The sequence below is a fragment of the Lepidochelys olivacea genome (assembly GCF_965140295.1).
Source record: "Lepidochelys olivacea isolate rLepOli2 genome assembly, chromosome: 8".
NCBI classification, from domain to species: Eukaryota; Metazoa; Chordata; order Testudines; family Cheloniidae; genus Lepidochelys; species Lepidochelys olivacea.
Genome location: NC_140418.1, coordinates 95,976,535 through 96,003,757, shown reverse-complemented (window position 1 = coordinate 96,003,757; position 27,223 = coordinate 95,976,535). Strand labels below are relative to the sequence as shown.

The 27,223-nt window shown below is 45.8% G+C and overlaps 1 protein-coding gene across 1 annotated transcript; it reads right to left on the bottom strand.

The window, feature by feature from the left end:
* Positions 1-145: 145 nt before the first annotated feature.
* CDCP2 (CUB domain containing protein 2) lies at positions 146-26,012 on the bottom strand (the record flags this gene model as incomplete). The annotated part of the gene is made up of 6 exons (XM_084636349.1): positions 146-539; positions 1,959-2,137; positions 12,159-12,512; positions 13,880-14,221; positions 15,039-15,386; positions 25,937-26,012. 6 exons carry the CDS (start codon positions 26,010-26,012, stop codon positions 222-224), a joined length of 1,617 nt encoding a protein of 538 aa, XP_084492475.1. The 3' UTR covers positions 146-221.
* Positions 26,013-27,223: the final 1,211 nt, after the last annotated feature.

The following is a 27,223-nucleotide window of genomic DNA, read 5'->3' as shown; positions in this document are numbered from 1 at the left end:
AGAGGAGCTGTTTCCCTAGTGCACCGATTTCTCCAGAGAGCAGAAAGCAGATAGAGGTTCAACCCAACCTCTGTTTCAGGACATGGAAGCTGAGCTTCCATTTTAGCAGCTGCATTGAAACTCTAAGCCCAGGATCTAGGCTGAAAGGACACTGGCTGTGCATGTGTGTCTGTGACGGGGAGAGAAGGCAGGCAAGGAGGAATTGGGCCAAAGGCAGCATCCTATAGCAGCACGAGTCCAACCACAGCAATCACCATGAGGATACCGGCAAGAATACAGATGCTAATGAAGACAATGTCACTGGTGTCCTGGCTCTTGCTCTCATCGGCCTCCACTGCTTCTGCATCCTGCCCGTGGGACTCCACCAGGTTCTCCGCGAACTGGTTCAGCCGGTAGGGGTCAGAGCTCGAGATAAGGTTTACTGAGGCTTCTTTCCTCTTAGGCTCGCACTGCACTTCATACTCATGAATGTCCTCCTGGTTCCCAGCTGAGAAGTCGATATACAGGATACTGACAATCACAGACGTGTGGTTTCTTTTCTAGAAGACAAAGGTTTTAAAGGACAAGGGTTTGTTTTTACTTGTCAGCCTTTCAAATTAATAAAAACTAAGCCTCCAGAGTAAAAGTTTCAGGGCATGGCTGGAGTTAGGCTCCCCCCAGGGAAAGGAGAGTTACAGGGTATTCATGGCATTTCATTGCCAGCAGCCTGAAAACTTGCACTGAGAACGCGCATTAAGAATAAGACAGTGTATGAGGGTAGGCCATGGGGCAGAAACCAGGTTGATCAAATTCCCTAGAAATAGGGAGCCTTATTTCACAGGGACGTTAATGAGAGTTGCAAGTGCTCAGCCACTCAACCATGTCAGGCCAACGCTCACCATAAAGGTCTGGGAGTTGGGACTTGTAGATTCTGTTCCTGGCTCTGGCACTGACTTGCTGTGTGGGCCTAGGGAAGTGACTTGGGCCAAGTTTTTCCAAAAATGGCCACTGATTTTTGTGTTCCTCAGTTTTTTGTCCAGCACCTATTTCCTGAGAATCCCAGACTCCAGCTGAATTCAAGGGGAGCGACAGGACCTCAGCATCTCTGAATAAGACCCAAGGAGCCTCATGTTGGATATCCAAAGTAATTCACCCAGAATCAGTGACCATCTCTAAAGAGGTGGGCCTTTCTGTGCCTCAGTTTCCCCTTTTATGAACTGGGGCTAGTTTACCAGGGGCCAGAGTGTGAGAGACCAGAGCTGTGTCCAGTGCACAGAGTGCTTTGGATGCAGCAATGGTGGGGCTTGCTCATGCCAGGCAGGGGGAAATTTAATCAGAGCTGCCAAAAGCATGTGCATAGTTTTATCTGAGTAACTAAAAGCTGGGTACACAGTGCCCTCTGCTTCAGGCCTGTGTTCACGTGGGGAGCAGCTTACAGTGACCCAACAGAACATAGCCTAATTCAACTGTACAAAATTCTGACCTCGAGCAAGTCACTTCGTCTCTCTGTGCTTCGTTATCCCCATTATACAGATGGGGCTAATAATCCCTTTCTCGCAGACCCTTTCGGTACGTCTACACTGTGATAAAAGACCCACAACAAGCCCAGGCTCAGGCTGTGGGGCTATAAAATTGCAGTGTAGATGTTCAAGCTCAGGCTGGTGCTGGGGCTCTGAAACCCTGCAAGTTGCTCCAGCCCAAGTCCAAATTCTTCACTGCTATTTTTAGCCCCATAACCCGGCCCTTTGAGCCTGAATTAGCTGATCCTGGCTCTGAAACTTGGTGCTGTGGGATTTTTTTCCCCTCTGCAGTGTAGACATACCGTTAATCTTGTATATTTGGATTGTAAGCTCTTCAGGAGACGGACTGTCTCTTACTATGCATGCATGCATGTGCATCATTGGATGCAGATTTTTTATCATCTTACTGTATTTGTTTTAGGTAAATAGGATTCACTCCTTATTGTACTAATCACTTACCTGGGACTCAGTACCACAGGTGTCGAACCTGGTGTGTATTTTAAAGTTCAGGCCAACCACTTGGGCAGGACAGGCTGGGGTCCCTAAATAAATCTTATTTCTCTCCAGCTGGGCAAGAGACTGCACAGGAATCTGGATCTGGAAATCTGTTCGCGTGCAGCTGACGTTCACGGGAACAACTGTTGTGGGGGAAGAAAGAAGCTTGTCTAAAATTCACAAGACTGCGCCAAGTGGGGATTTTACAGTACAAGGCAGTTCCCATAGCTGAGACTAGCACTGTAGCTATTGTCATCATGTCATACAAAGAAGACTACTAGTGGCATCCACAAGCAAGTGACCAATGTTGACAATGCTTGCAGTTTTATTGTGAGTCTTCTGATATATAATGTTTTTCTTAAAGCCCCAGCTGCTGGAGTCAGGTGATTATGTGAGAATTTCAGCTTTCATTTGAAAAAAAAAACCGCAGTAAAGTTTCTAGTCCTTACGGTAGTGGAGAAGAGCTTGAAAGTGCATGATCTGAGTGTAACCTAAAGGCTCAGAAAGGAGAAGACAAAGAAAAAGAACCCTACGTTTATCATTTTTAAAAGTCTAATGAATTTTAAACCCAATCTCAGATTTTCTGGGGGCCTGACTCATGATTTGTGAACACTTGGGGTTAGCAAGATTCTGCATCAGCATCCATTGGGAACACCACAGGATGTGTATTGGATCCCTTTGCTTCGGGATGTGATTCAGAGCACTTCTGACAATCTAAAAAGACTTGACCATCCTGGGATCTAGTTATCCAAGATCCTGCTGAAGCCGCACGTTTCAGACCAGTTTGTAACCCATTATTGGCATGCTTGGCTTTACCAATTGTGTCCGCACACCACATGGTTAATACTTTGGGTCTGGTTCTGCCAGCCCCCGCCCTGGGGGAGCAGTGTGGTGGGAAGGATGCCAATCAAACTGGTCAGCTAAAGGCTGCATCCCACAAAGAGGTCTGAGAGCATGTGCACAGCATTCTGCCTTCCTGTGGTCCCCATGGGGCAATGCGGCTCAGTGCCACCCCAATGCAGGGCCATGGTAGTGTCTAATGTGCCCTTTAAAGATGTGTAACTCCTGCCCCAGGCCTAGAGCAGTGTAGGATTGTCTTCTTGTCACCAGCTGAGCACTCTGTTTTCTGCACTGGTGAGGGAACCCTCTCCTCAGGCATGTCTATGTAACAGTTTGACTGGTCTGCCTTCCTCCCCGCTCTCTGTGAAATACTCTGGTCCCAGTGTGGATCCACCTCAGGCCTGGTCTACACCTAAAACATAGGGCCACCGCGCTACATCATGCAAAATTTCATGCCCCGTGCGACATAGTTAGATCAACCTAAACCCTGGCTGTAGACACAGGTAGGTCGCCAGAAGAATTATTCCATCGACATAGCTACCACCTCTTGGAGAGATGGATCAACTGCATTGATGGAAAACCCCCTTCCATCAGCGTAGGAAGCGTCTACACTGCCGTGGCACAGCTGCCGGGCCGTAACTGCTGTAGCGTAGACAGTCTGTGCATGTGGTACGTGGAGCTAGTTCTCAAAACATGGGAGTCTCACGGTTTCTGTTATCGACCCTGCTGGTCTATCTTGCGGCTGTGGGAAACGTTACACCCAGCACCAGCAAGGCAGCAGCTTCTCAGGACTGGAATCCCTCAGTGAGTCAGGCACGGGTATGAAGCACCACGTGGCTGAACAGCATGAAGCACAGGACTGGGAGCTCGGATCTTCCGCATCCTAATATTGGAACGGCCTTGAGTACATCGGTGTCCCCGGGCTCTACTCCTCCGTGTCCCCCGCTCTAGGAAATGGGGTAACAATACCTACCTGGCAGGTGTGTTGAGAAGACAAATCAAGGTGACGCTGAACTCTGATGATGTAAAATGCTAGGTTCGTGCTGGTTCTTCACGGCCATGCACCTTGGGCAGTCATTGACCCCACTTTACTTTGCACTAGTGTAACTGTCTACCTGAGGAGCAGGGCAATGGAGAATCAGGCCCTGCATCTACAGTTCTACAGAAAGTGTTGCATCTGTGTCTGCCTATATAGCAGCTGGCCTTTCTGCATGGAGAAAAAAGCACAGACACCAAGGGGAAAGGGAAATAAGAACAAAAAAGCCCATTATATTTAAAGGTACCTCCCACCGAGCCCAAACACTAACAATATGAATTATTGAATTATTCTAATGAACTCTGTTAGAATCAGACTCTTATGAAACTAATAAGATGCAACAAAATCAATAGGGAAAAAATTGTGTCACTTTACTACACTTAGTACATTATAGAACCATTAGAAGATTTACCAAATAAATAGAGTGCATTAAATCAAGGGGAGGAGAAAATGGATCCTCGCTCTTGGGTTGAAGGCTTCCTTTAAAATGACCATAAATCACATGGACAGCCCAACTAACATCCTTTCATGGGTCCACCTAGACAGAAAAATATTTACGCTAATTACAAGAGCCTGATACAGCCCTCTCTCTGTATGTCATTTTATATACTTTGCCCATTACTGCACTGAGCACACCATGAATCATAGAATCATAGAATATCAGGGTTGGAAGGGACCTCAGGAGGTCATCTAGTCCAACCCCCTGCTCAAAGCAGGACCAATCCCCAACTAAATCATCCCAGCCAGGGCTTTGTCAAGCCTGACCTTAAAAACTTCTAAGGAAGGAGATTCCACCACCTCCCTAGGTAACGCATTCCAGTGTTTCACCACCCTCCTAATGAAAAATTTTTCCTAATATCCAACCTAAACCTCCCCCACTGCAACTTGAGACCATTACTCCTTGTTCTGTCATCTGCTACCACTGAGAACAGTCTAGATCCATCCTCTTTGGAACCCCCTTTCAGGTAGCTGAAAGCAGCTATCAAATCCCCCCTCATTTTTCTCTTCCACAGACTAAACAATCCCAGTTCCCTCAGCCTCTCCTCATAAGTCATGTGTTCCAGTCCCCTAATCATTTTTGTTGCCCTCCGCTGGACGTTTTCCAATTTTTCCACATCCTTCTTGTAGTGTGGGGGCCAAAACTGGACACAGTACTCCAGATGAGGCCTCACCAATGTCAAATAAAGAGGAACGATCACGTCCCTCGATCTCCTGGCAATGCCCCTACTTATACATCCCAAAATGCCATTGGCTTTCTTGGCAACACTGTTGACTCATATCCAGCTTCTCGTCCACTGTAACCCCTAGGTCCTTTTCTGCAGAACTGCTGCCTAGCATTCGGTCCCTAGTCTGTAGCGGTGCATGGGGTTCTTCTGTCCTAAGTGCAGGACTCTGCACTTGTCCTTGTTGAACCTCATCAGATTTCTTTTGGCCCAATCCTCTAATTTGTCTAGGTCCCTCTGTAGCCTATCCCTACCCTCCAGCGTATCTACCTCTCCTCCCAGTTTAGTGTCAGGACTTCCACTGGGGCCTTTTCTTTACATTCTCCTACTGTTCCACTGCCACTGAGGGAGTGCCATTCGTGGCATTTCTAGTGTACTTGCCACCATGGGATCTAACCCTGCTAGTGCAGACCAGACGAATGAGAGCAGTTTCAAGCCTCTACGGTGTTTGTTATGCATTGTCCATTAGTGCCAAGAGATCCCAAATCAGACTGGGCCCCAGCTCTACTAACTGCTGTACATACACACGGTAAGAGGCAGCTCCTGCCCCTTGTAATACAAATAAGCAAGGGACGCCAGATCGCACAGGGCACCCACAACAGAGGGAGGAATTGAACCCTCTTCGCCAACAGCCCCATCTAGTACCTTACCCACCAGGCCACCCTTCCTCTCTGGAACCAGAGCAGAACACTCTACCATTTGAATCTCTACTCCAAAGAAAGAGTCACTGCAAGGGAAACTTCACACAAGAGGCTCATTCTGTGCAGTACGAAGCAATCCCAGGTTCCATCATGAAAATGGTCATGCTCCTATGCAGTGGCTGTTTAAGGTAGGTTTGTACCACACAGACTGTTAACTGCAAGCGGATGTGTGTACACAGATCACTGGCAGGAGTAGGAAAGTAACATGCAGAGATAATTTGCTGAGGAAAATAGTGGTTTTACATTCTACTTTTTCCTTTCAAAATTTAACATTCATCATATGGATTTATGCAACGGGGTCTAGCAGGATTCAGGAGACTTGGCTCCCTGCTCTGCCACTGACTTGCTGTATCACCTTGGGGGAGGCACTTGACCTCTGCACCGGTTTCCTCCATCTTCTCCTCCACCTTTGTCTGTCTTGTCTACTTAGTTCCCGCCCTGAAAAGCTTACACTCTGTCGCTCACTATGTGTATATACAGTGCCTAGCACAATGCAGCCCTGCTCTCCATGACAGCTTCTCGATGCTACTGGAAATCAAAGAATAAACCACAGTGATTATGAGGCGGGAAGCAGAATCATGGCATGGCCACGCTACACAATTAAGGCATCCTCCTTGATGTCGGCAGACAGCCTTCCCAATAATGACGTCGCTTGTACACGGCTACACTTTGCTTCTCCTGTTGGCGATGTGCTTCCTCACCAGGAGCGCTTGTCTCGATTGTACGGTCAGTGTGGGGCACTGCGGGATGGCTTCTGACAGCCAGTCTCAATCGATGCAAACGACACAGTGTGTACACGGGCACTGCACCAACCTAACTACATCGACGTTGACTCGATGCCTCTCATGGAGGTGGAGTTAAGTGAGGGCTTGACTACACTAGAAATGCTACAGTGCTGCAGCCGTGCCACTGTAAACTGTCTGGTGAAGATGTTCTAAGATGACGGGAGAGAGTTCTCCCGTCGGCATAATAAAACCACCTCCGCGAGAAGCAGCAGCTACGTCGGTGGGAGAAGCTCTCCTGCCAACATAGCACTGTCCACACTGGCGCTGAGGTCGGTGTCACTTATGTCACTCAGGGGGGATGGCTTATTCACATCTAGGGTTGCCAACCCTCCAGGATTGGTCTGGAATCTCCAGGAATTAAAGAGTAATCTTTAATTAAAGATTATGTCATGTGATGAAATCTCCAGGAATACATCTTACCAAAATTGGCAACCCTACTTGAGCGATGTAAGTTGTACAAACGTAAGTGGTAATGTGTACAAGCCTTCAGTGTAACGGGCAGTTACGTCGGCAGGAGTGAAATTTTAGTGTAGTTGCTTCTATAGTTAGATCGACATAAGCGCCTTGCGTCAGCCTAACTCTGTAGCGTAGGCTAGGCCTCAGATTCAGAACAGACATTAGGAACCAGATCGACATAGGCAGTTAGGCTCCTACCGTCCACTGAAATCACTGGACGTTAAGAGCCTAAACGTTAATGTGGATCTGGGCCCAGAAGGCTAAATGCAGCAGCTCACTCATCATGTGAATTATGACAAAATCAGAGTGACCCAGGATGGATCTGAAGGCAGAAAGACCTCAGCAATATCTCGGCTCTGTGAGGCTACGTCTACACTAGCACTTTTGTCGGTGCAACTTGTTGGTCAGGGTATGAAAAAAAACAACAGCCCAACCGACAAAAGTTTCACCAACAAAAACGCCGGTGTGGAAAGCGCTGTGCTGGCGGGAGGCACTCTCTCGCTGACATAGCTACTGCGGCTTGTTGGGGGTGCTTTGATTATACCGGCAGGAGAGCTGTCTCCCACTGGCCTAGAGCAGCTAGACAGGAGAATTTACAGCGGCGCAGCTGCAGCGGTACAGCTGTGCCGCTGTAAGGTTCGTAGTGTAGACACAGCTAAATAAGGGCCATGTCATGCCCTTAACAGGCGTGCATGATTGACACCAATGGGAATTATACACATGGGCACAGACCATACTATGTCCTGGAGTACCATCTGCACTTTGAATGGCCTAGGTTTGCTGGTCAGAATGAAAACTTTAGTGTGACTTAAAAGGGAACCTTTGACTGTAGTATTTAGTGCACTTTCTCAAGCTCGTGTGAGAGGCAGCTCAACCTAGTGCTCTGAGCACAGAGCTGAGAGTCAGCAGCCCCTGTGTGAACTCCACAGTGACACTGGTCCTTCCAGCAGACTTGGGCAAGTCGCTTAGCTTCTCCCCCTCAATTTCCCCATTTACAAAATAGAGAATGCTTATGAACCTCCCTCACAGCAGCATGGTGAGGGTTAACATACTCATTTTTAAAACGTACTTATTAAACAGACTTGGTGTGATCTATTTGAAATCATAAACCTATATGTTTATGGGCTGCTAAAAGGATCTGTTGCTGACCATATGTACTGCCGCTTCTTAGTTAGAGGCATTGGGCCTAACTTGGCCTCTTCATATAATTATCACTAGCGTCTAATGGAAAATATGTCCGAATTAAAAATCCATTGGTAAGTTACAGACTCCTTATGCCAGGAGCAGACACTAGTCAAAAATTAATATAGAACACTTTGCACTTCTCTAGTACATCCAATGATTTCAAACCACTTCACAAATACTAATGAATTAAGCATCATAACACCCCTGTAGGGAAGGGAGACATTATCACTGGTTTACAGATAGGGAAACTGAGGCACTGGGTGGTTAAGTGAGTTACCTCAGCTCACACAGGAAGTTGGTGGCAGAGCAAAGACTAGAGCTACCTCCTTCCAATTCCTCAGTCCTATGCTTTCATCAGCAGACCTTCCTCCCTCCCCTTTGCTCCACTGAGTTTTCTGAAAATGCCAATGGCATGAAGCAGATTAATCCCTTGCCAAACATAAAATTAGGCAAAACGGAAGACTTTCTGGAGTCACTGTGGCTGAAACCAACTAGCTACTGTCTTTTATACTGCAGAACCCAGAAGAATCCTGCACCCAGAGCACACCACCAGTATAATTTGGGGTGATTGTGTCTCTGTGCATAAGACATTCCGATGTTTCGCCAGGGTTTCAGAATCTCATACATCAAGTTTGAACTTTGATGGCTGAGTTATAAAACGTTAAGTACATGAGGTTTGTAATCACCACACTGATTCCACCTTAAACTACAGCAATGCTACCGAGCTCAGCTATAATCCCCCTTCTCATTCTATTACCCAACCCAAGAGGTTACCCTGCACTGTGACTGTAAGGGGAGGAAAAAAGAAAGCACAGTAGAGGCTATGCTAGTCCCATCCGCAAACACTCACAAGCAGCTCCTTAGCTAAAAGCCTTCTGAATACTCAGAGAGGATCATCTTGAGCAGAAATAGGTCATGAATCATCCCTGACACACAGGTCAGCTCCAACACAATTATCTTGAAATACAATGAATGCCATCAATTCACCCCCTTTTGAGGAGGCACAAAGGTTGACAACTATATGAGGAGCATTACACAGCAAGAAAGCATCTGGGCAGCTCCTCCTGCCAACTATCTCCATATCCTGGAACCTCCAGGCTGACAGAGTGTGGCTTGGGTCGTTTCCAAAGACACAGCCCTTGCTGGTACCTCACAAACCCCAGGATACTTATGTGGCTTTACAGATAGAACGCCCAGGAAGCTCTCACTGAAAACAGAGTCCACAGGACACTTTTATTTCCAAGGGAATATTCCTTGTGAGAGTGAGTCTCTTGCTGAGCCTCTTGCCAGTCTGCTATGGACCCCCTCCCCACAAAAGTGGGCTCACTGCTTGTGCTAATTTCAGCCATTGAAGGTAAGGAGTAAGGGCCTCTGCCAATTCCAGCCAAACCTCCATCCTGTCTTGAGGGCAGGAGATTAGTCCCCAGATGTGGGAGACATGGGGGATATAAATAATAATCAAAGAACAGGAGAGAGAGTTTAAATAGGTCCCCACTAGGACACTTCAGGTTCACAGATTTTAAGGCCATATGATCATCTCATCTGCTCTCTCACATGACAGAGGCCAGAAAACTTCTCTTGCTGGCAGGTTGAGGCATGAGCTTTCCAGGACAGGCAAGAACATATTCTGTGGGACATCGGGATTGCCAGTCTGGATCAGACTCATGGCTCATCTAGTCCAGTAACCTGTTTGCAACAGCATCCAGCACCAGATGCTTCTGAGGCAGGTGCATAAGAAACCCCATAGAAGGTAGATGTGGGATAATCGGCCCCTCAGGGGAGTCTCAGAGTCTAAGACCAGAAGGAGCAACCAGATCATCTAGTCTGATCTCCTATATATCACTGGCCAGCAACACTCACACACTAAACCCAACAACCAAAATGAGACCCACGTATTACAGCCCACAGGAGACTAGACTAGTATGTGCCACAGGCAGAGAATAGGAGGGGACCAAAGTGCACCAGTGCCCAAGGCCCCTGCAGTGGCAGGGAAATGATTGAGTGAAAGATACCCAAATAATCCTGGCAAGTGATCCACACACTGCAGGGAAGGCAAAATATGTGGAGTGTGGCCATCAGCTACAGCCTGAGCACGTGAGCAAGAACCAGCCAGCCCAGCACCTGAGAATGAGAATGCTCGGAGCCACCTCAGAGCCCTGGTCTGACGCATCCCACTCAACGTCCCTTTTCCCACTGTGGCCAACCCTGATGCTTCAGAGGAAGGCGATATAAACACAAAAACAAACCACCATCATCACCACACAACCTCCCAGAATACATGGAGGAGGGGGCGTGCACAAAATCCCTTCCTGCCCCCTCCTGGTGGCCAGCTGAAACTCTGAAGCATGAGCTTTCAGGAACATAGACGTAGACCAGAAGTGAGCCCCAGGGCCGCCCCCGCCCCACACACACATCCCAAGCAACCCCATCATACAATTGCACTCTTAAATTTGTCCAGCTCTTTATTAAAACTAATTGTTTGCCCCCACAACTCCTATTGGGAAGCTGCTCCAGAACCTCACCCCTCGGATGGTGAGAAACCTTCGTCTAGTTTCCAGCCTGAGTTTGTTCATGGCCAGTTTATACCCATTGGTCTTGTGCAAACATTGTCCTTTTAACTTAAATAGCTTTTCACCCTCCCTGGTATTTGCCTGCCAAATGTATTCAGACTCAGAGAGCAATCATATTCCCTCTCAGCCTTCTTGTTGCTAGACTAAACAAGCCATGCTCTTCCAGTCTTCTCTCATAAGATAGGCCCTCCCTTCTCCTGATCATCCTAGTAGCAAATCTCTGCACCTGTTCCAGTTTGAATCCATTCCTCTAGAACCGGGTGACCAGAATTGTGCACAATGTTCCAAATTTAGGTCTTACCAGTGGCTTGTACAGGGGCATTAAACATTTTTCTCTTTTCTGGAAGTGCCTAGCCTCATACAGCCTAGGATCGTGTTTGCCTTTTCTCTCCTCTCCTCTCTCCTCCTAACTTGAGGATCTTGCTCCTTTTCATAGGTGACTGGAGCCAAGTTTGGCCATGTTATAAGGCTTGCCTGTTAAATCAGGCTTTTAAGTTCTTGCCAATCAGTGGAAGGGTGGTTGTTATGAATGAAGGGCAGGAGTTTACTGGAGGATGCCCAGATGCCATTGTGTTAAGTATTCGAACAATAGCTTATGTAAGTTTGTAGCTATCTTAGCAAGACAAGGTTTGGGAACACAGGTACTCAGTTCCCCAGTCATGGTTTGGCCAGTCTCCTATGCACGACCCTATCAGCCAAACTCCTGCCTGGTGTCACTCCACAGGCTGAGTCACCAGGCATAAACATGGCCTAGTGTTTTATTTGTTCAGTGTCTCAGAACCCTTCCATCCCAGATCTAGGTGGCTGGGTTAGTATATAACCCAGGGGCTACTTCTTTTTAAAAGTGTCTTTGCAGATCTGATTGCATGTGTGAAATGCTGATACAAAAATATGTCATGCACTTTTTTATGACTAGGCATTTGAACAACGGAGTGTCCAACTGATATGTAGGGTGACTGGACAGCAAATGTGAAAAATCGGGACGGGGGTGGCGGGTAATAGGAGCCTATATAAGAAAAAGACCCAAAAATCGGGACTGTCCCTATAAAATTGGGACATCTGGTCACCCTACTGATATGTGCAATTACGGTGGTTGCAGAGGTACAGCTGGGTAATCGCACATGCAAAGAGCCAGTTATAACTCCCCACTGGCTAGCCTTTTGCACACTTGCCCAATTTGCATGTGCAATTATAGTAACAGCATGCATGCAAAAGTTTGGTGCACAAATTTGCTCAAATTTTTGTGCATGTACTTTTGGAACAATTTTTACTGACTGTCCCCATATTTATAATTCTCTGAAGCCTTGCCCTACAACTATCAGCAGGGAGCGAGGGAGAACCGGATCAATGCACTGAGTCATGCCTTACCTCCAATATATGCTACCGAGAACCCCCTGTTGGCCGTGTTCCTGTCTGTGTGGAGGACCAACAGCAGTTTGTTTCGAGTGGATGTTATGGGAGACAGCATCTCTCTCCCACACCACTTCCCCAGGAGGAAAGCTTTCTCAGTGCCTCCATCAAACACTGCCAGATGGTCGTAATCACAGCCATCTGTTAGACTGTTCCGCCCCTCCAGAGCCAAGTCCAGGAAGAAGACTTTGATTCGGTATCCTGGGGGAAGCTGGATGGTCCAATGACATTTGATATTGTTGGGGTAAAAGTTGGGATACTGAGGACTGGAGAAATTTCCTTTGATGGCTGTGTATACTTCCTGGCATTCGCCTGGTTAGAAAAAGAAAAGGCATTACCAACCAAACCAAAACCTCTGGTGGAGGGAGCAGCTGCTGGGGGGTTCCCTTGATTTTATTGCTAAAATATATCTCAACAATTATCTTTTCCACATAAAGGTTTCACAGCTACATACTGTATAATCTGCCCCAAACGTTCAAAGAGTTAGGGGGGTCATTAGCTGCACAATTGTGGCCAGACTCCACACAACGCAAAGGAGTTCAAGAATAGTGAAAACAACGCGCACCCATGCAGGGCTTTTCAACTGAGGACATTAGTGTGCTTTGGCGAAGAAGGGAAAAGGGAAAAGGGAAGTCTACAGACAGGGAAACAGAAGTTAAAAGCTTAACATGTCACATGACCAGGCCATAGACAGGGGTCATGGTTACAGCTCAGAGCAGGAGTCAGGGTCAGGCCTGGGTTAACTGGAGTGAGGCAAGGCTGGGACTAGGCAGACACAAGGACTGTCATAGCCATGGGCAAACGCTTTGCGCAGCCACTGCACGGCTGCTGCAGCTGGCCTTCAGAGCCAGTCTGCTGACTCTTCCCACCAATCATGCTGTGTGGCCTATTTGTCAGCCTGCTACAGGCCAGCTGTGCTCGTTAGGTTGCCTGGAGATTGGCTCTGCTGTTGCAGGCCCCGATTCCTGACAGTGCTACCTTGCCGAGGTCACTGGGAGCTTTGCCATTGACTTCAAGGAAGCAGACTATGGCCCTAACTGAGGGTGGGTGGTCTTGACCCCGACCTAGGACACAGGAATTGTAGGTTCACTTCCCAGCTCTGGTACAGGCTTCCTGCGTGACTCTGGGTAAGTCCCCTGATCTCTTTGTGTCTCAGTTCCCCATGTGTAAAATGAGGCTGATACCATTTCTCTACAAAGGTGCCCCATAAACATTTTGGGGAGGCTTCAATGCTATAGTAATTGGGGCCGCAGAAGGACCTAGATAGGAATGACTTGCTCAAGATCACCCGGCGAGCTGGGACAGAGGTGGGGATAAAACTCTTTCCTCCTGAGTCCTAGTTCAGTCACCTGCCCAGTGAACGATTCTGTCTCTCTAGAGTTAAAGTCAGAACGCTCTTAAATGTACTTTTTATTTAAATGAATACGACCCAGACGCTTGAAGGGCCTCTTCCACCCTCTGGGAGCCCCTCAGATACTAAGGCTTAAAATTCACAAGCATGACATCAAACCATTTCACTTGCCAGTCTGCACCCAAAAGATCTTGCCATTGGTGGAGGAACAGTAAATCTATACCTCCTTTGTGAGAGCAACACCCTGGGACAGTGGTTGAGAAGGAGAGGGCCCAGAGGGCTTCCATATATCCGGTAACTTACGCTGGACAAGCAGTTGCCTCCGTACCTGAGAAAAAATAAGCCTTGAAGCCTCTACCTCCTATGTTGAAGTCTGACTTGAACACCAACAGGAGCTCATGCGTGGAAGAGACGATATCAGGGGGTTTCATATTCCCACAGTAGTGGCTGAGATGCATGTTCCCCATAGTGGGCCCATCATAGACGGCCACATAATCAAAATTGCATCCTTCGTTGTTTTCTATCTGAAAGTCAGCAAAAACCAGCTTGATGACGGAGTTGGGCACTGCCCGGATGATCCAGCGGCATTCAGCATTATTAGGGTAATTCTCGGGGTAATCGGGGCTTGTTATCACGCCGGAAAGGCCCGTGAGCACTCCCCCACAAACATCTGGAAACAAACACAGACAGGTTACACACGTGAAGCAGAGGGAAGTCCCATAGCCCACAAAGGGGATGGAGAACATCCACACACATGTCCCAACCCCAGAAAGAGGAACAAAGGAGGCAAAGAAACAGCTTTGGGGTGTAGAAGGCTGTATGTTGTCTCCAACTCCATAAGGAAAAGAAGTTTCACACCAAATGAGCAGAGCAACCCAAGTTTCATTCCATTTGGAGACTGATGATGGACTAATGTACTGGGCCTGGGAGATTCCTCCTTCAGGGGGCATTGTAGGGAAAGTGTTTTTTACTCTCCTGTCCTGTTTTTTACTAGTCAAAATGGTACATCACATGATGCTCATTCAGCACTACGGTCCCATTGCAGGGCTGAATCCTTCTCTGTTATACCTGTGCATCCCTGCTGTTCATTGCCCAGGTCTAACAACACAGTTAAGCAAATAAGCCTGGAACCCCAGGATTTTGCAGACTCACTTTTCAGACCTGAGCTACACTTTAAGCCTGACACTATGCGAGACCTGTAATTTGTGGGGGCGGGGGGGGGGGGGAGGAGAGATTTTTAGCAGAGTTTATTCAAACACCCTCAAACAGACCAGATTCGCATCAGAACTGAGCCGGGTGTTCATCACATCCCTAATTATTTCACTCTGTATAATCCTTTAACTCTACTTTGTGGGACACTGTTTGTTTCAAAGGTGCTTGTGTAACAGTCTCTTTGTCCACTGCTATGCAGCAAACCTAGAAGTTTTTCACCCAGGCATTTCATGCATTAACCTTTTGAGGAAACACCACATAAAAACTGTTCCAACCTTTCCGGTAAGTTGCAGAAAAGCCTTGACTGGCCACGTGCTTATCCGAGTGAAAGATGATGGACATGACATGCCAGGAAGAAGTAAACGGTGGAGGGGAGCTCTTGCCACAGAACTTTCCCAGGAGATTCCCCTCATCCTCAGAGAAGCCGTTGTAGATTTTGAGGTAGTCGTAGTCACAGCTGTTGTGATATTCCAGGTCAAAGTGGTCAAAGGTCAACAGGGCCGAGGATCCTTCTGTGACCACTATGAGCCAAGTGCACTCAGTGTCATAGGGGTAGAGTCCAGGGAAATTAGGGCTGGAGAAGTTGCCATATGGTGCGGAGAGGACTCCGCCACATTTGACACCTAGAGTAAACAAAACTTTGCTTAAAAAAAACAAACAAACCACAGAATATTTATCTGCTTGGTAAATCTCCGAAGCTGATGATTTGCAAACCAGTTACAATAATTGCTCTTTGGAGCTGCTTGCTCTTAAAAGTGTCTGCACTTCAGTGGTGCACAAAGTGATTTTCTGTATATTTGCAAAGTACTTCGGGCAAAAGAGGGCAGGAGCCCAGAAGTGGGATTTTAAGATGGAACTCAACGTGGTGGTGATGCTGTTGTGCCAAAGTCATTTACAGAAACAATAATTAATAGTGATTTATTAATCTATTTTCATTCAGGGATAGTTTGCTCACTCACTTCCCAATCCTTTGCCCCTCTAATCTAAAGATACTGGCCCCTCTCAGGTCATTGAGTTGTTTATATTATATCTATAGATCAGGGATCGGCAAACTTTGGCACGCAGCCCATCACGGAAATCCACTGGTGGGCCAGGACAGTTTGTTTACCTGCAGCTTCCGCAGGTTCGGCCAATCACAGCTTCCACTGGCTGAGGTTCGCCATTCCAGGCCAATGGGGGCTGCGGGATGTGGCGTGGGCCGAGGGATGTGCTGCCCGCCCTTCTCGCAGCTCCCATTGGCCTGGAATGACCAGTGGGAGCTGTGATCGGCCGAACCTGCGGACGCTGCAGGTAAACAAACCATCCTAGCCCGCCAGTGCATTTCCCTGATGGGCTGCGTGCCAAAGGTGCTGATCCCTGCAATAGATGAATACACATAGCTACACAGGAGAGCTTTCCCATTCTAATTCATGCTGCCTGTTTGAAATCTTCCTCCAGGAAACGAGTTCCATGTGGTCCTTTCTGACCTTTTTCTTCCTGGAAAAAAAGCACAGTGAATCTGAAACCAGTGGAGACACTGGCCTCAGTTATACCCTGCTTGGAAAGCTGCCTTCGCACTCCAGAATTCACTGACTGTCTGGGAGATGACAACAATACTAACTGAATCTAAAAGGCAGATCTGACACCTCCAGCACCCCATTCAGAAGGATGTTGTGCTGGGTGGCCATTCCCTCCGTCTCCTCTATGCAGACCTCTCAGGCGGACCAGAGATGCTACTGTGTATGAAGCAAGTATCTTCTTGGAACATTAGGAGTCATAAAACATCAAGAACCACAGTAGCGTATCCTGCCACCCCCAATACACAACAGCAACCACACAATGTTCCTGGCTACCATTGAGCATATGGAGAGCTAGCTGGGGCCTGTATTTTCCCCACAAGGGGACTGGACCATCCATTTACTTCCAAACGTTGTCTTTTAATCAGTGGAAGAATATTTTATTGAGGAAAAGTCCACAGAGGAGCTTGTTTGGAAAAGGCACCTGTGAGAAAATATACCCCTGAATTCACCCCGTGCACACTATTGTAACAATCTTTGTACAAAGTATGCCTCATGAGGTGTCATTTGAAAATTCAGAATTTGCTGGGCATTATTGTCCTGGTAAAACATGTGTAGCAACATTGTGTGTAAAGTTATAGGATTCTACTAAACATGTTTCAGGTCTGGGGATGGCCAAACCAGTCCCTCAGAGACAAAGGGCAAGCTCACACCTCAGCCAGGCGTAAATGAGGGCAATAGGCCAGTACCTGATAAATGGCCATTCTTTAGTAGGAAAGGAGGTATGGGCGAAAAATCTATATCTTAACAAAAAACAAAAAAACCCCAAACAAACAGTAATAAGTTCTCATCCAAACAGACTTTTTGTCTCCTGAATCTCAGTTGGAAAAGCTTTCCAAGGGAGAGACTGACACTATACAAAGGGGGACAAACACACCGAGGAACCTCGTCCCCTTCTCCTCCTCCTTCTCCTCCTCCCTCTCTCTCTCTCTCTCTGTCCACCAATTCACTGCACCAGAAGAAACAAAGGAAGCAGCCATTACACAGAAAGTTGTCCTGGCCTAAGAAGTTCAGCCAGTAAGACTGTTGAGAACGTGTGGTGAGAAAAACTGTGCTTTGAATTTATCATAGTTCATTAAGTTAGGCATTAGTTGTGTTTGCTCTTTATGTTTCTTGTAACCATTCTTGTAACCATTTCTGACTTTTATGCCTCATTACTTGTATTCACTTAAATCTAGTTAGCACACTTGTTCTATCTAAGTGCGTGTGTTTGAATTGAAGTGTTTGGGCAAATCCATCTGGCATTACAGGATTTCTGCATATCATTTATCTTACTAAAATGCAGGACTTTATATGAGTTTGTATAGTCCGGGAGAGGGCTGGGCAGTACAGTACATACATTTCTGGGGGGAAATCTGGAAGTGGGAATGTGCTGGGGTCACCCTGCAATTTAATTCAGGCTGGCGGGCTGCAATGCACAAGACATAGCAGGGAGGGATTTATATGCTAAAGTGAGCAGTCCGAAAGTGGAGGCAACAACAGAAAAACGGTGTAAAGGGCACCCCAGGTTAGCAGGCAGGGGTGACCCAGTTACTCACTAGTCTAGATTGTATCCTGAGTATGTCACAGCATACAAACACCTGGCCCCTGAAAGCATGAACTGTAAAACAAAATCACTGTCAAAGTAGGTGAGTACTCAGAACTGTCAGTCTTGTCAGCATTCTATTAACTTTCATCTTTCCAGTGCTAATATGTTGGGGGGGAGGGGGAAATATTTAAAGCTGGTATATGAAAATCTAAGCTCAGAGAAACAGGAGTGAAAGGCTTGATTCATTTACCAGTGAGTTATGGATTTACCGATTGATTTTCAAATGAAAACTTTATACCACGTCTTCTTCTTCTTCAACACACAGCTGAACAGTTGGCCATAGTGATCGTTCACCATTTGGTCCATTCCTGTGCGGCCACAAGGGCTTGATGGCCCAAAAGTCCAACATCATAACAGACTTGACGAATCCGTTTAATAGGGGGTCTGCTTCTGGGCCACCCTTGGTTGGTGGAATTTTATCCCGGATGTTACAAGCCACCCGGGGAACGGCGTTCACTGGAACCTCTTGTGGCATTCTTGCGACATGTCCAAAAAGCGTAAGGCGTTGTCTGTGAACAATGACCCCAGTAGTCTGTAGACTGGCATGACCATAAACATCTGCATTACAGATTAAGTCATTCCACTTTATGCCCAATATACGACATCGGCATTTTGTGTAGAAAACCTCCAGCTTTGCCCAGTCTAAGCAGTGTAGTGTCCATTGTTTGCTCTTTTATACTGCAATGTAGTTACTATAAAATAAAGGGAGTGTGAAGTAGCTGGCAAACACCTACAACTCACCAGAATCAGAGAGTGGATGAATGTGCAGTTGTGCTAAGCATATACCACCAGGGCCAGCCCTAGACAAAATGCCCCCTTAATTTGTTAAACTTTTGAATACCTTATTTTTTATTGCATTTGTAGCCCATTTCATGACTTTGATGCATGATTTACATGCATGATTTATCTCTGTCATATAAGATGATAAATTTGCATGCTAGGATCTGTAAATCTGTATTTATTCATGCCATATATAAGCAAATAAAAAAAACTGTTTCCTTTAAGCTTACAGAAACTTTTTTAATTTTAAGAATAACTGAAATGTATTAACATTAAGAAATTGAACTTTGCACGAACATTGGGTGGACTAGTATTAAATAGCGTTACAGTAGGTGACAGCCTTAGACTGTTAACCGTTGTCCTTTAGTTCAAAAGGTTGCTTTTCTTGCCTTTGTCCTCGTGAACTGAAGCACAGCGTCAGAGAGATTCAAAGACTGGCCAATGGCATTTTCAAGCGACAAAATAGCAAGTGATGTCAGTCTCTCATCGGTCATCGTCCATTGAAGATACATTTTAATGAGCCTGAGCTTTGAAAAGCTGCACTCACGACTCACGACTGTGACCAGCAGCATGAGCAGAGTCCTCAAAGCTATCTACACATTAGGAAAAGTGTCCTTCAGCTCTGCATCATAAATGAATTGGAGAACTTGGAGTGGAGAGTGCTTCCCGTGTTGCAAAATGTGACAGATGTTGTCTAATTTGACATAGAGGTCTTTATCATTGACGTCCGAACATTCCCCAAGTATCAGCGTCCTGTGAAGGTCAGTACAATTGTTCAAGAGTGTTCTTCTGTCTGCCAACAGCTTACTAAGGTTAGGGCTTTTCGTGGTGCTTCATTTGTCCAAACCTTTCTTCAATGGATACTCGAGGAGTGTGAACAAGAGAGCAAAAATACTCCCTCTTGAATTTTTCTTCCGAGCTTCCCATCATCTCATCTCTGCCCTCATAACCAAACTGTCTCTTATTCTGATGAATACGAGTTTGCTTGAAGACAGGCTCAACTCCTAAGTTTTCCGCCATTTCTCTGGCAGCAGTGATGGCATCTTCAAATCCATTGTCTCTGTAGGCCACAACGAAATCAAGGCAGTTTCTCATCAAAACAGTAGCAGTCATGATGTCCATCGACTGAGTTTGTAATGCCTTGCTTACAACATTTACTTGGAACAGGATATGGTGCCAAATCACAACTGAGACCAGAGATTTGAAGTCAGTGATCTGGTATGCCAGGCTTTGTGCCTTGTGTCAGATAATGGTCTTGGCTTTACTTAGACTCATAGACTCATAGATATGAAGGTCAGAAGGGACCATTATGATCATCTAGTCTGACCTCCTGCATAATGCAGGCCACTGAATCTCACCCACCCACTCCTGCAATAAACCTCTCACCTATGTCTGAGCTATTGAAGTCCTCAAACCATGGTTTAAAGACTTCAAGGTGCAGAGAATCCTTCAGCAAGTGACCTGTGCCCCATGCTGCAGAGGAAGGCAAAAAACCCCCAGGGCCTCTTCCAATCTGCCCTGGAGGAAAATTCCTTCCTGACCCCAAATATGGCAATCAGCTGAATCCTGAGCCTGTGGGCAAGATTCACCAGCCAGACACCCATCCCATCTAAATTCCATCACAGGCCATTGGGCCTATTTACCATGAATAGTTAAAGATCAATTAATTGCCAAAATCATGTTATCTCATCATACCATCTGTATGACATCTGTAGTATGCAGACTGCACCAGTTCCATCAGGCCGTCGTAAACCTTAGTCACTCGGTACCTCACTGACCTTATGCTGTCAATGTGGCTCTCCCTAAGAGTGTCACTTAGTGGCTTCACTGTCAGATTTGTAACATTGTCCATGAGGATCTTCCCCCTGATAGTTCATGCTGAAAACAGGATGCATATTTTTTGCAGTACTCTGAAGAGAGATACTGAATCTAAAGAAGATGACGCTGCATCTCACACAACCAGGTTGAATGAATGGCAGCCAGAAGGCCCGAAGAAAGCTCTTGGATTCAGCTCACGGATCCTTGCCTAAACACCACTGTTTCTTCCTTCATGTTCACACCATTGTCATAGCCTTGGCCGCCGCAGTTCTGAAGGTTAATTTTATTCTCATTCCAAATGTTCATAAACAGTTCTGTTTGGCCTTTTCCAGGAGAGTCATCCACAGGACGGAAACAGATAAAGTGTCCCTTTACTTGGATACAGCCATCCTCATCATCAACAAATCTTACTGTAAATGACATCTTTTCACTGTGATTAATGTTGGGAGTGGAGTCCATTATTACGGCGTCGTACTTTGCTTTGCTGAGCTGCAACAATATGTTATCAAGCACCTTCCTTGCCAAAAGGTAAATCAATTCATTTTGAATTGTTTTGCTGCAGTAATGGTCCATAGCTTCTTTACAAACTACTTGACGTAGGTGCTCACGCATGAAATCATTGTATTTCCCAAGGAGCTCAACAAAACTGAGGAAATTACTGTTATGTTCAGTGAACAACTTGTCCAATGAGCCCCAGAAAGCCAAATTATTCTTTGCAAGAAGAGGGTAATTGAGATCAGACACTTGAGCATGTTCCTACAATGCTTGGTTTCTACATTAACAATGCTCTGCTTTTCTGCATCTATGCATTTATTCAGCTTGAGCCTCGACTCATCCTCCATCCATCTGGAGTAGGCCATAAAATGGCTGCGTGACTTTTCATGTTGCTTGAGAGCATCAGTTAAGCTATGCCGGTAATTGTACACAGAAAGCGCACGCAACAATTTGGCATTCTTGTAAAATATTTTGCAACAAAAACAGAACACTTTGTCACCTGATTTTGAGTAAACTAGCCAAAGCTGATTCAGTTTCTCACCATTCTTGAGCATTCTTTCACAGTGTGACTCTGAGAAGTGTCACTTCTGCTTATTTACTGGAAATGTCATATCCTCGATTTTGCTCAGCTCGTTCAAAACTGTATGATCAATATCAGCAGAGTTTAGGATCGCTGGTCATAAAGCAGGATCTGATGTATCGATTTGTGGTGTGCAATTTTTCTCACTGCTGTTTCTGTCATCATGTGAGGCTGATTCTTCTATATAGTTTCTCTCTTTTCATGTAAAACAGATTTTTCTTTGTCATCACTCTCCTTTTCATGTGAGCCACATTCTTCTTTATCATCACCCTTCTTTACATCGCCAGGAAAACTGGACGATTCTCCACCACTTTCCTCACATTTCCATTTCTTATCTTCAGGAAAATCTGCTAATTCCTTAGCAATAGGGCTTCCATCACTTACACTTCACTCCTCAATTTCTTCTGCACTGAGACGATTGCTACTGCCTAAAGCCTGGCCTTTGTTGTTCGGTTTCAGATATTTTCCCATCAAATTTGTCCCTTGCTGCAAACTAGATTGCAATTGCGCATTTTGCTTTCTATACTGAGCTCCTGAAGGCTTCTTCAGGGACATCTTTTATTTTCTTCAGGAGAAAACAGATAGTGTTAGGGAGAGCAAAAGTCTATGTTCCGCAGTCTTAGAAAGTCATCAAACATTACGTGTTAAGCATGGCAAAAGAAGTAACAGTATTTCTTTTAAATTGTTGCATGGAAAGGGATTTGGTAGTTATTTCTGGCATCTCATTAAATATGTCCTTTATTAGTCGCTACTTACATGCTTCAAGTCTTAAAACACAAGTGTACTTTCACAATTACACAATAAAACAAGGTTCACAATAGCGCAACTGTGCTCTCACTTCATTCTTATATCTCACTGACTGATTGGCAATGCCCCACCCCTTATACACCCATGAGGGCATGGCTGACAACATTCTAGGAGGTTCAAGGAAAATGTAGTTCTCAGAAAGTCTGGAAGGTTCCATGAGATTCTACAAAGGTCCAGAACATTCTAGAAGGTTAGTGAAAAATGAATCCACATAAGGAATACCTGAAACATTTTACTTCAAACCTTTTATTTTCCCTTTTATTGCTAACAACAAAAACAGCACCCCAAGCCCAACGCCCCCCCACAAGCCCTGCACCCCAGGCAGTCGCCTGGGTCGCTTTCCCCTAAATCCGGCTCTGTATACCACATTTGGGAGCAAAGAAAGACCTTTTGTCCCTTCTGAGGTACATGTGTAGATTCCCAAACAAGTCAATATGCTCTCAGTCTGGGCAAAGTCTATTGCAAATCAGTCACATTGCTTTTCATTATGCTTGGCAGTGCTGTGACCTGCTAAGCATGGAGGATCTCGGCATAAATGTGCATTGTGATGAGAAGTCAAAGACAAACGGTTAATGTACATTTGTGTGTTTGGGCACCTGCGCATGGGCAGGATGGTCAGATAGCAAATTGACATGGTAATTACCAGGGATAGGCGATAAAGTAATGAGGGGAAGGTATTAAACTAATAATGTTATTGAAATAAATAGCTAAGCGGGGAGCCTGCAGGGGGGGTAAAGGTTACTTCAGAGACAATTACTGATGAATTAATAGCTCAGTGCTTCAAGGTACTTAAGTGAGCGCAGTAAGTGACACTGGCTCATGAGCAGCCAGCACCATGTGAGGCCTTTGGATTAAGAGGGAGGTTCATTGAATTCAAGTGGACTTATTTCGTGTTGCAGAACAGATGACAGTGTGGTCTAGTGGCCTGGGAGTCAGGAGATCGGAGCTGTAGCCCTGGCCCTGCCACTGACCTGCTGTGTGACCTTAGAGGTGTCATCTCACCTCTCTGTGCCTTGATATCACCTCTGATTAGACTGAAAGATCTTTGGGGCAGGGAGTGTCTCTGACATACATACATGTGTACATACAGCATCAAGCACAATGGAGCCCCAAACTCAGCTGGGACGTCTCAGTGTTATTTTATAATATAATATTATATAATATAATAATTCTAATTAAGACATAAATGGGAAAAGGGGGACAACCCACTGGCCCAGCCCCACCAGATTTAGCAATTCCAAGCCCTGCGAGGTTGAACGACATATCCCAGCTGGCTGGAGTTGCCGTAATTTTGACTGACAGCTTAAGTACGTGTTCCTGGAGGAGTTAAAACACACAGGGAAGCTGCCATGTGCCTGGGGGCTCGATACAGAGCTGGTTGGAGCGACATTCTGGATGTGGTGCTGCACCCACGTGAGCACTTCTACTATTTTTGCCCCATCCCGCTCTGAGGCCACCACGAAGACGATGTGTGCATTGTAATTCTGTGTGCAGCGTGCACAGAGCAGCAATGCAGCATTCCCGAACCTGTGTCCACTCATTTCTCTTCCAGCAAGGAAATACCCCAGCCTTAGGCTAGATCCTACAAAGTGAGCACCCTCAGCTCCCACTAGCTTCCAAGGCACTGAAGGGATCAGCATCTTGCAAGAGTAGCTCCCAGAGTCCACATCTATCCTGACTAACTCAGACACCAGGACAGCCCCAAACTCCTGCCCATCCTCTGAACTGAAATCAAACCCTGGGAGGATCAAGAGGGTATAGTTTAACTTTTGGGTTGCTCATGTTTTGTGCACCTTTGACTTCCTAGCTCCACTGTGAGATGCTGTTGCCACAGGACCTCCACTGATTATCGGTGAAAACATGACAGATTTCATAGCCTGATCTGAGAGATGCATGTTCTTAGTCCAGGATCAAGTCCACATTGCCTTCATTTTACAGACAAGCCAGACCTAAAACTCTGCACTAAAAACAGCTCTTTGCTGAAGTTCTGATCTGGGTCCAAATTGTGTGACTTGCCTCTGTGTCTTTCTAATGAACATCTGAATTCCTCCAAGGGAGGGAGTGTAAGTCTCTCTAGTTAATTTAGTGACAAAACCAAGCTGTCAATATCTGACTCTACAAAATCCTTAATGTGGCAGTGAAATTTTAGCCGGTATTTCCTCTGCTGGACTTTCCCTACTTCTGAACCAGTTTAAAAGAAGAGTAGTTTGTTGCGATGGTGGGTTTTTAAAAAAATAAATACTTAGAGAAGCAAACAAATATTTCAGAAGAGTAACTGGAGACTGATGTAGAGACTTCCACAGTGCCACCCTTCAGTCTTTCACACACTACAAGAATGAAACACAAATTCAACCAAGCAGCATTCTTAAGCATTTGATCCTGTGTCAGTGTCTGGTGAGCAAAAAGTGACCTTCCGCAGGCCAGACACATCACTACATAGAATCATCGAATATCAGGGTTGGAAGGGACCTCAGGAGGTCACCTAGACCAACCACCTGCTCAGAGCAGGGCCAACATCCACTAAATCATCCCAGCCAAGACTTTGTCAAACCGGGCCTTAAAATCCGCTAAGGATAGAGATTCCACCACCTCCCTAGGTAACCCATTCCAGTGCTTCACCACCCTCCTACAAAGAAGGTCCAAGTGCTGATGAGTAAGTTAATGGCACAGGTTTTAGTGATGCGACTGTAATATTTCATATCTATAGTTAAAAAGCAAATCCAGAACTTCCACACTGCTTTAGACCCAGGCCTTCAGCTGGTGTACGTAGTCCATTAAGTTCAATAGAGACACCAGCTGAAGAACTGGCCCATGCAGTCTACTGTGTAAATAGTTGGGACAATGCAGCGGAAACAGGGCAAGGGTGCCACCAGCAAGGGATAAGGGTTAATCAGCTTAACATAAGCAACAACAAAAAACCCAGAGCAACTGCAAATGCCCCCCAGCCTGGCACTCAACTCAGTCCGATGACCCTGGGGGCAGCGGGAGCCCTGCCATTCACTGCCTGTCTTCCAAGCAGTCATTTGATAGCCTATCCCCTGAGCACATGTGCAAGAGGAGGAAGTTTGGCTAAGATTAACCACTTGCTTACTGGAGAATAGGGAGCAGCCCTGCCCCAGGCCACATCTGCACACACTGTACTGTCTATACATTAAAAATCTAAATAAAACAGAGCCATTTACAAATGAGTAAATACGGTAATAATAATAACGCATAACAATGCATAAGGGCTTGGCCTGCAACTGCTTCCCCACATGTCTAGTTCTGTTGCAGTCAATGAGACTGTGTGTGTGTAAGGATGGCTCATGTGAATAAGGGCGGGCAGGATCAGGTACTAAAACAACATCAGATATTGATAAACCAGATAGACTATCAAAAAGCCCATGAAACGGGCATCGTTCATTCATGCATACACACAACAGGGGACCTAGGAGCGTGCCTGCTGCCAGAGTCCTGTAAGAGCTACTCCAGCTGGACATCAAAATGATGGAGCCCCTGGAAGTTAACCCTTGGTGCTTTGATGTAGAGCACAACCAAACAGAGTCTTACCTTTCTTAGCATGCATCCTGTTTGCCACACACAAGAAAGTCATTGCCACAAGACACCCGAAGTGAATACGCCGCATCCTCAGACACAGCTGTGCTACGAGGCAAACAAATCTACTGTCGTGAAACAGCAAGGATCTGCTCAAAGCCGCCTAGCTGAAAAAAAATAAAAAATAAAAAGTAGGAGGCCGGTAGTATTAATAGAGGAATTAATAATTCATTGCATGTTTGAATTAGTAACCTGATCTATTCCTTGATCCCTTCACTTGGTTTTAATGATCTGGATCAAATGTCCCTAGGATTTACACTATACCAGATACCTTGTCAATACGCTATATTTAGAAGAGATATTAATGTTTCGGCTATGGTATATAACTGCAGTAAGTCTGTGCTGACAACGTGCCCTTCTGGGGCTATGAAAATAATTTAGTTCACAATGCAAGACAGTGAACCAAAATGGGAATTTCAGCCTTAACACAGAAAAGTACCTTAGGAATTAACTTGATTTATACCGCGGCACAGGCACTCGCTGCACAAAGCCAACTGTTGATAAAAGCAAGAGAAACAGAGAACATATTTGAGTCCATATTTTTAAACAAAAAACACATTTCACTGCTGTTCCCAGCAATGTCATGCGATGCGCATATCAAAGACCCAGGGATCTTCAGATGCAAAGGTGCTTGCTCAGTTATCTGCCCAAAAGCTTGCACTGGTTAGTTAGTAGTAACTGCAATTCAAAATGGCCAGTGAAATAAGCAGAAGGATTTTGTGCTGCACAGCAGGGCCTGGAAGGGGGAGCATGTTTAACCATCATTTAGCTGGTGAAAAACAGATGAGAAAGGGCAGCCCGTTTTCTGGGCTAAGTCTTGTATCTTGGCTTGAGTGGCAAAAAGCAGCAGCCTGAAAACCTGGCAGGATTCTGGCAAAGCTTGATGGTTCGTTACTACCTGTGAATGTGGTTGGACATAGCCTGATGTTGAAAAAGGAAACTTGTATATATTCAAGGGGCAACAAAGCAGGTTTGCTTAGCTGAGAATGTCCTGAAAGATTTGCCTCCAAAAGATTATACAAAAGTTATTTTAAATTGACTTCCTTCCCCCTAGTGTCCCAACTCGACTTCCCATTTTAATATATTGCTTTTTTAAAAAGAGGAACTAACAAGATGCATCTGCTATGATCAGACCCTGTGTCCTCTTTGTTTTATACCTTACCCTTTCTTTATGGTCATCTCTTGCTGTGTTTTCTCTCTTAGATTGTAAGCTCCTAGGGGCAGGAACATGCCCCTGTTTAT